A 13,003-nucleotide genomic window follows, 5' to 3' on the forward strand; every position below is an offset into this window, starting at 1 on the left:
TAGTGTCCTACCTCTGTCTCCTCAAGCATGACCACCATTTCAGTGCCCACCAGCCTGACCTCCCAATTGCGAGTGCCTAAATTTTTTTGCAGAGGGTTTTCTGTGGCTACCAGGGCTGGATATACCTGTATGCATGTGGTATGCATTGACTCTCCCCATTTTTATGGGAACAGCTTTCAGATGGAAAATTGACAGGAGCTGGTTGTCAAACAAGTTACCCTAATTTCCTTACACCCTCGTTGGCTGAGATGTGTATTCTTTACTTGTTCCCCAAAATCCCCAGTAGGATTGTGCTCCATAGTCCACAGTGTTAACTTGGTTGATAATGAGTGCTTTAATTGGCTTCTTTCTGTTGTCTCAATTCTCTACTTTCTTAATGGTGTTTCTTGATATCATCTCCAAATAAACTACCTAAACTCAGCTACTTGTCTCAGAGTCAGCTTCGGGGGGAATTCAAACTAAGCTCTTAGAACAACTTCAGTACTATTTTATCACCCCATTTGAGCAAGTTGATTCCCTTCTTCATGCTCCTATATTGTAGCAATATGGTTAAAACTAACATGCTGAAGATATTGGGATATTACCTAAAGGAAAAAAAATTACTGACTATAATAAGAAGTCCTTCTCATGACTTTTAAAGTATTGCTCTACATAAACTTGGGACTCAATGGTAATATAGAGTTGTTTATTTGACACTGCTTCTTCACTCCTTTGGACATTGTTAAAAATATAACATTTATGGAAATAAAATATACCCTATGTAACATAATGAATTGCTACAAAGGTTGCTGCTACATTGTTATACTGGACCTTAAATTGTTCGGCTTGCAAAATCATAAATTACAAGTCTTTAGTTCACTTGTTAAAAACTAAAGAGTACCACTGATTTCCTTGCATTTAGAAGTGAATTTATAGAAACCATTCACTGTCTCAATTTAAAGTAAAATTCAGAATGGGGGCTGGGCATGGTGGCTCACGCCTGTCATTCCAGCACTTTGGGAGGCTGAGGTGGGCAGATCACGAGATCAGGAGATTTAGACCATCCTGGCCAACATGGTGAAACCCCATCTCTACTAAAAATACAAAAACATTAGCTGGGCATGGTGGCGCATTCCTATAGTCCTAGCTACTCAGGAAGCTGATGCAGGATAACCACTTGAACCTGGGAGGCAGAGGTTGCAGTAAGCCGAGATTGTGTGTTGCCCTCCAGCCTGGTGACAGAGCGAGACTCTGTCTCAAAAAAAAAAAAAAAAAAAAAAAGAAAGAGAGAAATTCAGAATGGGATGGGATTCTGTGTATTCTATTTCCAAAACATAGTGAGATACAATTTTGGGACTTTTTGCAGGCTATAGTGAGGGCTCCAATTCAATTTCATAATCTTAAGTAACAATCTATAAAAAGGAAGGAAAACATTTTAAAAGGTACCAAAACAGTAAGTCGAGATACAAGGTACATGTTTTCTAGCAGATTGTGCCTTAAAAAATAGAAAAAGAAAAAAATGTTAATTTAAATTCACTTTTTATTCTTTCATAGATTTTAACAATTATACACAACTTTTAACATAAAGGTAGTGAAATCTCAAGGATAAGGAGGCAATATATATGGTCTCTTCTATTCGTTCTTCAGGATGGAAGGAAATCTCCAAAGGGTACCATGTGTGAGATTAACACTGGAAAAATACATATGAAACTTGTTTGACTGGCTCCACTTAGGACCAGGCACAGCACAATAAATATAGAACTGCATCATCTTTTTAAAAGGTCATTGTAATTTTAACACATTCTTACTAAAGAAACACATACTATCAGTGACCAATCTGAAATTCTGTAACAGGTGAAGGGAGACTTACAATGAATATCTAAGCATAGGCTCTCTAGCATCTTCACACTCATACATCAAAATTCTTAAAGGGAATAAGAATGATTTCAAATTCAAAACAGTAAAAAAACAAATTTGGTCAAGCTTTCTTCATCATACCATTCATTACTATCACAATCCTAGTTTGCTGGTAGGTTTAAGATAGGAATAGAAAGTTTTTGAAATCCTTTTAATTTCTACTAGTCTTAGGGCCTCTTGAGGGAGGCCACTGTGGAAGCAAACTGACCAAACAGCACCATTAAGTCTGTATCTCAACAAGCCACTACATAATTTCTATCTGTCAATATTCTCAAAAGTTAAAACAAGTTGTATGGAAGAATACCTTTCCTCAATAGCAGGCCACTGTAAAAATATGTAATCTGCAAGGATTTAAACGAAAGTATCCTGAATTCTCTACTGATTGCTTCTTTCCTTAATAGACCAAGAGATAGGCATTCTCTAAAAATTTAAATAATAACATACTGAGCCATGAAATAAATCCTTTGTTTATACCATCACGATTTGGGAATTTGAGATTGTTAACCATGTTCATATGCCCTTTCCTCTTCCCAAAGAGGAAGCAACCGTGCCAGCACTATTGGTCAGACTTAATGGGAAACTGTTGCTCTCAGAGCTGTTCTGCAATATGCAAACACATAAATTATTATTTTAAACACATACTTCAAAGACGGGATAAAATTATCCTTTTTTACATGTGACCCAGATTCTGTTATCAGTAGATACAAAATTAATTTCATCCCTATTAGGATGGAAACTGGTATGTTGCTGTGGCCATATATATTCTGAGAAACCTCTTATGCCAGTGAACCAAAAACCATATGAAAGAAATTAGCATTTTCCAGGATTGGTCAACTGGTTGTTCAAAAATTCAACAAGCAAACAAACATGCAAACATGTGACATATGTCATTATTCTGTAAAAACATAATGCCACTCTGGCCCCAGGAATCACTACAGCCCAGCTGGTTCTTAAAGGTGCAAACAGCCTTTAACTGCTACTAAACATTTTCTCTGGCATTTTACTGCCCATCACACTTGCCACGTTATTCTCAGAAGCTTCGGCTTCCAAGACATTTGAGGAAAATAAAGAGGGTGTAATGTGGATCAAGTTTTCAGTGATTGTTTTAAATGTAACTGTAAAAAGAATTTCCTAGTAATGAAGTACATAATAATCTTTGATACTAATTTTTTTCTAGTGAAATAAACTATGCTTTAATAAGACAATGTTGTTCTAAGTTTGACCCCCTGACTCTTTTTTCTTCTTTTTTAGAGGGTACTGTTTCATATATTGTGTGAGCCCCACAAATGCCTATTTTTAAAAGAGTATAGTTCCTGACCAGGCACGATAGCTCACACATGCAATCCCAGCACTTTGGGAGGCCAAGGAGGGTGGCTCACCTGAGGTCAGGAGTTCAAGACCAGCCTGACCAACATGGAGAAACCCCGTTTCTACTAAAAATACAAAATTAGCTGGGCCTGGTGGCGCATGCCTGTAATCCCAGCTACTTGGGAGGCTGAGGCGGGAGAATCACTTGAACCCAGGAGGTGAAGGTTGCAGTGAGCCGAAATCGCACCACTGCACGCCAGCCTGGGCAACAAGAGCAAAGCTCCATCTCAAAAAGTAATAATAATAATAATAATAAAAGAGTACAGTTCCCAATAGTTTCCCACAAATACTCCTGATTTATACTGGGGGAAGCAATGCATAATTGAAACATCAATCATGTTTTTGAAAATTAAATATTTCCTGCAAAGCAATTCCTCTGCAAAATGGCAAGCTGTCAATGACCTCAACAGACACTGAGTTATTTCACAAAGTACCTGTTCAAAAGGTATAGAAATCTGGCCTTCCAATCCAAATTCACTGCAAAGAGAGTACATGCAGTAGTCCTGTTTACAATTTAATAGAGATGAGGAAAGGACACACCTAGGACAAAGAGGGTCATCACCCTACATACAAGTTTACAGTACTGTAACTATTATACATATTTACTATATTCACCACTTCAGACAAAGGAAGAGGGAGGCCCTTCACAACACTAGAACAAAGGAATGTTTGTTTTATATAAGACCTACCAAAAAAACAGGGAAACAAATGATAACACACATAGGCACTAGTCTCAAAGCTGCACAATAAAGAAGCAAAAGGTTTGAGATGAGAAATTTAGGAAAATATACACATAGGAGCTTGCTGAGGAGAAGGAAATCACAGTTCTAATCTTCAAGGCCTCTAATCTTCAAGGCTACGGAATGCATTCTGCATATCTTCAAGAAGTTGTGCATAGTCGCTCTTGATCTTTGCCTCACCATCTTTGACTGGATCCTGAAAGAAGACATTACAAATTCAACTCACACTTGGAAAGTAATTTTCATTATGTATGGTAAGTTACTTTTTTTTTTTTGAGACAGAGTCTTGCTCTGCCGCCCAGGCTGGAGTGCAGTGACACACTGCAACCTCTGCCTCCCGGCTTCAAGTGATTCTCATGCCTCAGTCTCCCAAGTAGCTAAGTAGCTAGGATTACAGGCACCCACCATCACGCCTGGCAATTTTTTTTGTATTTTTAGTAGAGACAGGGTTTCACCATGTTGGCCAGGCTGGTCTTGAACTCCTGACCTCAAGTGATGATCCACTTGCCTCGGCCTCCCAAAGTGGTGGGATTACAGGTGTGAGTCACCACACCTGTCCCAAGTTACTTGTATTTTATATATTTTAAGTACTAGGTTTAGAGAGGGACACTGGTAAACCACAGGCAGGAGTTAAAACTATACTCATTTTCCCTTTTACTTAAGGTTACAAATCCAGCCAAAGAGAAAGAAAACAAAATTTAAATTTTGCGTTTTGCCTGATAGCCACATTCAATGACCAAAGCCTTTATCCTCAACAATGTGCACAATAGTGGGAAATTACGCCACTTCATATATTAGATGCATATGACTCCACGCATGATAATCAGGAATTAATTTAATCAAAACAGAATTTGCTAAACATCTGGTAGTATCACACTAAGATGGAAAAGTAAAACTTAGGAAATAATGTTAAAATGCACCATTATTTAAAGTTCTTATGTAAAGCAACTTACTGAATAAGATGTATAAAAGAAACTTTAGCTGGGTGCAGTGGCTCACGCCTACAATCCCAGCACTTTGGGAGGCCGAGGAGGGTGGCTCACCTGAAGTCAGGAGTTCGAGACCAGCCTGATCAACAAGGAGAAATCCCATTTCTACTAAAAATGCCTGTAATCCCAGCTACTCGGGAGGCTGAGGCAGGAGAATTACTTGAATTTGGGAGATGGCGGAGGTTGCAGTGAGCTGAGATCATGCCACTGCACTCCAGCCTGGAGACAGAGCAAGATTCTGTCTCAAAAAAACAAACAACAACAAAAAAAAACAAAAAGAGAGACTTTAAAATGTTCCAGTTCTCTAACCCAATCATTCCTCTTCTGTGACTCCATACTAAGAAAATGCACAAAACCAACTACATACAACTACGTGGTCATCCACACCAATAACTGGAAATTTTCTAAGTGTCTTAGAAAAATATTACACTCCAGCCAAAAAGTAATGCTACAGAAGACTAATGACATTAAAAAATACCTGTGATGTTAATTTGATACAATAAGCATGTAAATAGAAATCATCATTACTGCAGGTATGTATTTTTTTCATCCTCTTCCTATGAATATATTTTTTTGAGACAGTATTTGGAACAAGTTACATATGGAAGTTTTTTCACTCTGTGCCATAAGTGTTTCTCCATGTCTTTGAATATTTGACAAAAATGCTAATGCCTTCATAATATCTATCTTATGGACACACCATAATGTACTGTTGGCTCTGCTCATTCTTGGGTGACACTTAAGAAATTTGGCCAGGCATAGTGGCTCATGCCTGTAATCCCAGCACTTTGGGAAGGCGAGGTGGGCAGATCACCTGAAGTCAGGAGTTTGAGACCAGCCTGGCCAACACAGCAAAACTCCATCTCTACTAAAAATACAAAAATTAGCTGGGCGTGGTGACATGCACCTGTAATCTCAGTGACTTGGGAGGCTGAGGCAGGGAGAATTGCTTGAACCTGGCAGGCAGAGGTTGCAGTGAGCTGGGATTGTGCCACTGTACTCCAGCCTGGATGACAGAGCAAGACTCTGTCTCCAAAAAAAAAAAAAAGAAAAGAAAAGAAAAAGAAAAAAAGAAAGAAATTTAATAAACAACCTTGTATATCCATATCAAAATTCCAAAATTCTAATTACTTCCTTGGTTTATATATCTCAAGGTGAAATGACAAGACCAAAAAGGTGTAAATGTTTTTAAATTATAAATATAGTTAGTATCTATTTGTACAGGTTTACTTTCAATCTACGGTGCAAACACACACACACACACAATACATATATTATTTTAAAATTTTTATATTACATATACACTCAGAGAATCATTCTCAGTAGGTGGTTAGTAAATATGCCTGGATGTCATTACAGAAATAAATACAATTCAACTGATCAAATATTAAAAAAAAAATCTTATACATCTGAGTTCTAAGTTCCTATTAATTTCATTTAATTATCTATTTTTATCTTGTGTACTTCCAAAAGAACAAAAGACCACTTAAAAGTTAAAACATGGCTGGGCACGGTGGCTCACACCTGTAATCCCAGCACATTGGGAGGCCAAGGCATGGGGATCACCTGAGGTCAGGAGTTCGAAACCAACCTGGACAACATGGTGAAACCCTGTCTCTACTAAAAATACAAAAATTAGCTGGGTGTGGTGGCAGGCGCCAATAATCCCAGCTACTTGGGAGGCTGAGGCAGGAGAACCACTTGAACCTGGGAAGTGGAGGTTGCAGTGAGCCAAGATCGTGCTACTGCAACTCCAGCCTGGGTGACAGAGCAAGATTCCATCTCAAAAAAAGAAAAAGTTAAAAAATGACATGCTGTACATGATATTTAAAAGAAGTAAACAGAGAAGATGTCATTTCAGAAGAACATGTGGGCTAGATGTTAATAGGCACTTGGAGTAAGGTAATTGTTGCTCAGCTACGAAGTAACCCCTAATTTGCCTGGCAGCTAAGACAAAAGAGAAAACATATCAGCATTTATTTTAGACGTGACAGACTAATTTTTTTTTTTTTTTTTTTGAGACTGGGTCTCACTCTGCCACCCAGGCTGGAGTGCAGTGGTGCAATCATGGAGCACTGCAGCCTCAACCTCAGCCTCCAAGGTAGCTGGGACTACAGGTGTGTGCCCCTATACCTGGCTAATCTTTTATATTTTTTGTAGAGACAGGATTTCAATGTGTTGCCCAGGCTGGTCTTGAACTCCTGGGCTCAAGTCATCTTCCCGCCTCAGCCTCTGAAAGTGCTGGGATTACAGGCATGAGAGCCACTGTACCTGGCTGATATAGTAATTTTTATCATTAGAATTCCTATTTGAATATAACTTTGAGGCCTCTACTGGTTTTACAAAACCTGAACATGTGTGAAAATGATAACTGCAAGTTTTATATCCCAGGTTTGGGACTCAAATAGCTAGAAAAATTAAAAAGATGCATTTTCAACTTTAAAAAGTTACAGCAGAAATAAAATATACCTTGAATTTCATGGAGGAAAGTTTATAGAGGATGTCTCCCATGTGCTCACGAATAATGGACCATGTGATTTTATTGTCACTCTGGGCAGTGGTTTCAACAGCTCTACGTGCCATATCATAAAATGCAATCATGTTGGACAGCATCCCTACTGTCTTGTAGAATGGGCAGAACCTAGAAAAAATGAAGGTCAACAAAATTAACAAAAATAAACTCCAAAACAGGTTCATACTTTATATAAAACTACTAGAGCATTAGTTTCTTTAGCTAAGTATGTAGATTGCTTATATTTATTAGATGATACATAAGAAATTAAAAAATAATAGTGAAAAGACCAAGAACTACTTAACCAGAGTTTTTGGACAGAGATGTCTCAGGATATGTGACAGATGAAGATATATATTATTTTATTTATTTTAAGGGTAAATTTTAATTTTCTCTGTTAAAATCATCAAGCAGGAGAAACAATGAAACAGTATTGCTATAATCTAATGAGTCTGAGGGTTTTTGGACAATGCAGTTAAATAAGTAACCCAAATGGTAAAATAACTGAGTTGTAAAGACTCCCTTGTGACAGTGGATTAGGTTTAATGAGTAATAGGAGAGCAGGAAACTGCAAATTCCTGAAGTTAGTAGTAGCCTCTTTTTCCTTTGAGGGGAGTTACGCTTGTGTGTGTGTGTGTGTGTGTGTGTGTGTGTGTCTTTCTTTTTGTTTTTTTCCTTTTTGTGGAGAACGGGGTCTTGCTATATTGCTCAGACAGGTCTAGAACTCCTGGGCTCAAACTATCCTCCCGCCTCTGCCTCCCTAGAGCTGGGATTACAGGCCGTGAGTCACAGTGCTCAGCAGCCTCTTTTTTCTTAATGTGTTCATATTCATTTGCCCATACTTTTAAGTAACAGACACATGAACAAATGTTCAACTTCAGTCACATACATCCTTACAACTTTTGGACACGTTTAAACACATCTGCATACATAATTTCACACATACTCCTATTACACCTTTTCCAAAGAATTTTTCCCTTGTTGAGTTATCTTTGCGTAGGTGGTTCCTGGAAGCCTCATAAGCTCCCAATATAGCAGATTTCTGGGGCTTACTGATATACTGGCATATTTACTGCTTGCCCTACATTCTGGTAATCCTTCTATTGGCTCAGTTCCTTCTTCAGTCTTATATGGGGCCAAATATGATTTGAGGGAGAAAAGATAACCTGGCACGAAAGGGCTAAATTCTCAAAGTTTAAAAGAAACGAGAACTTTAAACAAGTCTTGGTAGTAGCATTGATAATAATGGGAAAAAAAAAAAAAAAAAAAAAAAGCACTGAGTAGGGGATGTAGCACTGTAACAGGGACCCTGGTAGAAAGTAAGCAATAGGACTCTTGGGAAGTGAGGCAGGAAAGCAGAATGTAATTATTTAGGAAAAGAGAAAAAGAAGCCAGGTGTGTTAGCTCATGCCTGTGAGTCCTAGCACTTTGGGAGGCTGAGGTGGGTATATTGCTTGAGCCTAGGAGTTGGAGACCAGCCTGGGGAACATGGCAAAACCCAGTCTCTACCAAAAAAAAAAAAAAAAACATTAGCTGGGCATGATGGTGGGCACCTGCAGTCCTAGCTACTTAAGAGGCTGAAGTAGTAGAACTGTCAGGAAGCTGAGGCTGCAGTGAGCTGAGACTGCACCACTGCAAATCTAGCTTGGGTAGCAGAGTGAGACCCTGTCTCAAAACAACAACACAAGAGAATAAAGGAGACATGGGCAGTGGAAAGAAATGAAGAAGGCTTCTGATGGAGGGAATAATCCCCAGGCTCTGCACTAAGCCACAATTTAATTATAGATGAATGTATGAGTGAAAATACTGTCATAATTGGACAAATGAGCAAATCAAGACAGGGGACATATTAGATCATTAGATGTCTACTAAGAATACACAAACCAATCTATTAAGTCAGAGTGTATGAGCTTGTATGAGAATAAAATAAGGTTTTTAATGTGTACTCCTTCACCAAAACACAATGGAAAATCCTCAAATAAAAAAAGGAAATCAATATAGCTTACCTGTCATAAGGAGTATATCCATTTTGTTGTAGGAAATCATCTTTGATAAGTTTTGCTACCTCCAGAGTGATTTTATCTGTTTCTGCTAAAGAAGCCTGGAAGAGAAAGAAGATATTTTTAGACAGTTACTCTGAAATGTAAGATCGATGGTGGCAATTAATTAACAAGTAGAAACTATATAATCCACACACAATCACCCATTGTTAATAAATTTACTTATAACTGCTTTTTGATTGATGTGCTTTTAAGACTGAGGTTAAAAAGCATATAACATAAAATTTACCATCTTTTCCATTTTTAATTATATAGTGCAGTATTAGTATATACATTCCCATTACTGTGAAACAGATCTCTAGAGCTTTTCCATCTTGCAAGTCTGAAACATTACCTCCATTAAACAGTAACTCCTTTCTCTCCTTCTCTTAGCCCCTGGTAACCACTATTCTACTTTCTGTTTCTATGAATTTGACTATTTTAGGCACCTCATAAAAATGAAATTATACAGTATTTGTCCTTTTGTGACCAGCTTATTTCACTTAGCATAATGCCCTCAAGTTTCATCTGTACTGAAGCATGTGACAGGAGCTCCTTCCTTTTTTTTTTTTTTTGAGATGGAGTCTCGCTCTGTGGCCCAGGCTGCAGTACAGTGGTGCCATCTCTGCTCACTGCAACCCCCCGGGTCCCAGTTCAAGCAATTCTCCTACCTCAGCCTCCCAAATAGCTGGGATTACAGGCATGAGCTACCATGTCCAGTTCATTTTTTGGTATTTTTTTAGTAGAGACAGGGTTTCACCATATTGGCCAGTCTGGTCTTGAACTCCTGATCTTGTGATCCACCCGCCTCGGCCTCCCAAAGTGCTGGGATTACAGGCGTGAGCCACCGCGCCCAGCAGTAGCTCCTTCCTTTTTAAGGCTGAACAATATCTTATTGCATGTATATACGCATTTTGTTTATGCATTCATCCATAGAAGGACATTGGGCTGCTTCCACTTCCTGGCAATTGTGAACAGTGCTGTTAAGAACATGGGTCCGGGTGTGGTGGCTAATGCTGGTAATTCCAGCACTTTGGGAAGCTGAGGTGGGAGGATTGCTTGAGCTCAGGAACGCGAGGCCAGCTTGGGCAACATAGTGAAAACCTGTTTCTACTAAAAATACAAAAATTAGCCAGGCGTGGTGGCAGGCGCATGTAGTCCCAGCTACTTGGGAGGCTGAGGTGGGAGGATTGCTTGAGCCTGGGAGGTAGATGGAGATTGCAGTGAGCTGAGATCGTGCCACTGCACTACAGCCTGGGTGACAGAGCAAGACCTTGTCTCAAAAAAACAAAAAACAAAAAACCAACAAACAAACATGGGTGGCAAAAAGCTTGATGTTCTTTTCTTGAAGTACCTCTTCACATCATAGCTTGCTATCTTAATTATTTAAATTCTCAGTCTTAGGTTTGTTTCACAAAAATCTATACAGCTCATAGATAGTTGAATTTTAGAAACATTACACGGTATTTAGAACTATGAAGTACAGTAAGTATGTATTAATCTATGTCTGAGTGCTATTTTACTAGTATAGCTAAGTTACAGAGCTTCACCCTTTAAATATTACTACCTCAAAAGTCCTAACTTTTACAATCGCCCTAGCAGCCTTGAGAGATAATGTTAGGTTGCTAGGATCACTAACGGGTAAAGATTTCTTGGGAGTGGAAAATGGACAAGCCCAGTGAGTTAACTGCATTCTTGTATTATTTATGTGTGCTAACCTCCTTAGGTAAGGATCAGGTCTCCAGCTTTTCTTTTTAAAATCCCTTTTATCTCTAGTCCTCTCTTCAACCACAGGTAAATATTAAATAATGTTTTATGTGTATCCTTTTATATATAAATTCATGTAAAATGTGTATTATATTTTGTGCAAGTGTCTTTAATTATGTAAAGCATTCTTACTTCTGTCTTTGGTTTGGTACTTTGTTTTGACCCACCCATGCTGCTGTGTATCACATGGTCTGCTGCTTCTGGCTCTGGTGTATTTCATCCTTTGTGGTGTATACCTTCCCTGTTTTACCTTCCATCTTTTGTTTGCAGTAGAGGACATTCAGATTTCCTCTAATTCCCCATCACCACAAACATCCACTTAAGGACCGGTTTGAGAATTTCTTTGGAGATAAATATCGAGAAACAGATATGCTAGGTCTGAGGTATGTAAACAAGTCCTATCAGACTGCTCTCCACAATGGCAGCACCAGACAATCCACCCACCTAAGAATACACCAGTTCCTCCGACCCCACAACACCTGGCAATATTTAACATTCTAACTAGTATAATGTGATGTTCTCAGTGTTCTTCAAGCAATTCTCCACAGGCCTGTTAGTCTTTTGGGAGTCCTTTTCTATAATCAGTTTGTTCTTTCTTTTGGCCATATTTCTGTTGAAGTTCCAGTCTTCTTGTTAACTTACAGGAGATCTTTGTAGATTTTAGACATTAGTCCATCAGCTTTTTCTTTCCTAAATTTTTTAAAAAGTATTTTTTTTTTAAAAAAGTATTTTTAAAATTAAAAATTTTTCTAAACATTTTAATCTTGTTGTTTATGTATTTTTAAAAATAGAGACAGGGTCTCACTCTGTTACCCAGGATGGAGTGCAGCGGCACAGTCTCCTTTCACTGTAGTCTCAACCTCCTGAGCTCAAGTGATCACCCCACCTCAGCTTCGCAAGTAGCTGTGACTACAGGCGCACACCACCACACCCAGCTAATTTTATATATTCCCCAAAGACCTTGGAGAGACAAGGTCTTGCCATGTTGCCCAGGCTGGTCTTGAACTCCTGGAGTCAAGCCATCCACTTGCCTCAGCCTCCCAAAGTGCTGGGATTACAGGTGTGAGTCACAATGCCCAGCCAGTCCATCAGTTTTAGATGTCACAAACTTCCTCTCCTAATGTCAGTGGTCTGTTACATTTATCCATGGTGGGCCTTTGCTAAACAAAAGTCCTTACACTTTATGTAATCAAAAAACTCTTTTTTTTGTTTTGTTTTAAGGCTAATGTTAAGGGGTTTATTTAAGAAGTCCTTTTCCAACTCTAGATCACAAAGATATTCTCTTAATATTTGTTTTCTATTAATCTGAAAGTCTTAACCTTTCCCATGTAAATTGTGAATCTATCTGAATTCTAACTTTGTATGTGGAATTAGAAAACAATTCAAATTTGTTTTCCTGCAAATAATAAAGTTTTCTATCACAGACTGAAACAATCTATCCTCTCCTCACTTGATTAAGGTACCATCTTTGCAATATCAATGGTATATACCGTCACAAGTCTATCTCTGTTCTGTTCCACTGGTCTATTGGTTTGCTATTTTACCAATACCACTGTTTTTATTACTAGGGTTTTGTATTTCCCCTTATCCAATAGGGTAAAAACTCCCACTTTACTATTCTTTTTCTTTTCTTAAGTCAGCGTTTTGCTCTATTGCCCAGGCAACCTCTGCCTCCCGAGTTCAAGCGATTCT

At 38.5% G+C, this 13,003-nt stretch overlaps 1 protein-coding gene across 2 annotated transcripts in view; it reads right to left on the bottom strand.

The window, feature by feature from the left end:
* Positions 1–1,501: 1,501 nt before the first annotated feature.
* Positions 1,502–13,003, bottom strand: part of ATP6V1A (ATPase H+ transporting V1 subunit A) — a 61,494-nt gene continuing 49,992 nt past the window's right edge. For both annotated transcript variants that reach the window (XM_032299028.1, XM_032299029.1), the window contains exons 13-15: positions 9,512–9,606; positions 7,463–7,634; positions 1,502–4,200 (exon numbers count right to left, since the gene is read on the bottom strand). In XM_032299028.1, the coding sequence (XP_032154919.1) occupies positions 4,108–4,200; positions 7,463–7,634; positions 9,512–9,606 (360 nt within the window). In that variant the 3' untranslated portion in view covers positions 1,502–4,107. The remainder of the gene's footprint in view (positions 4,201–7,462; positions 7,635–9,511; positions 9,607–13,003) is intronic.

Source organism: Sapajus apella, unplaced genomic scaffold (assembly GCF_009761245.1).
Source record: "Sapajus apella isolate SASKATOON/1434 unplaced genomic scaffold, GSC_monkey_1.0 scaffold40, whole genome shotgun sequence".
NCBI lineage: Eukaryota > Metazoa > Chordata > Mammalia > Primates > Cebidae > Sapajus > Sapajus apella.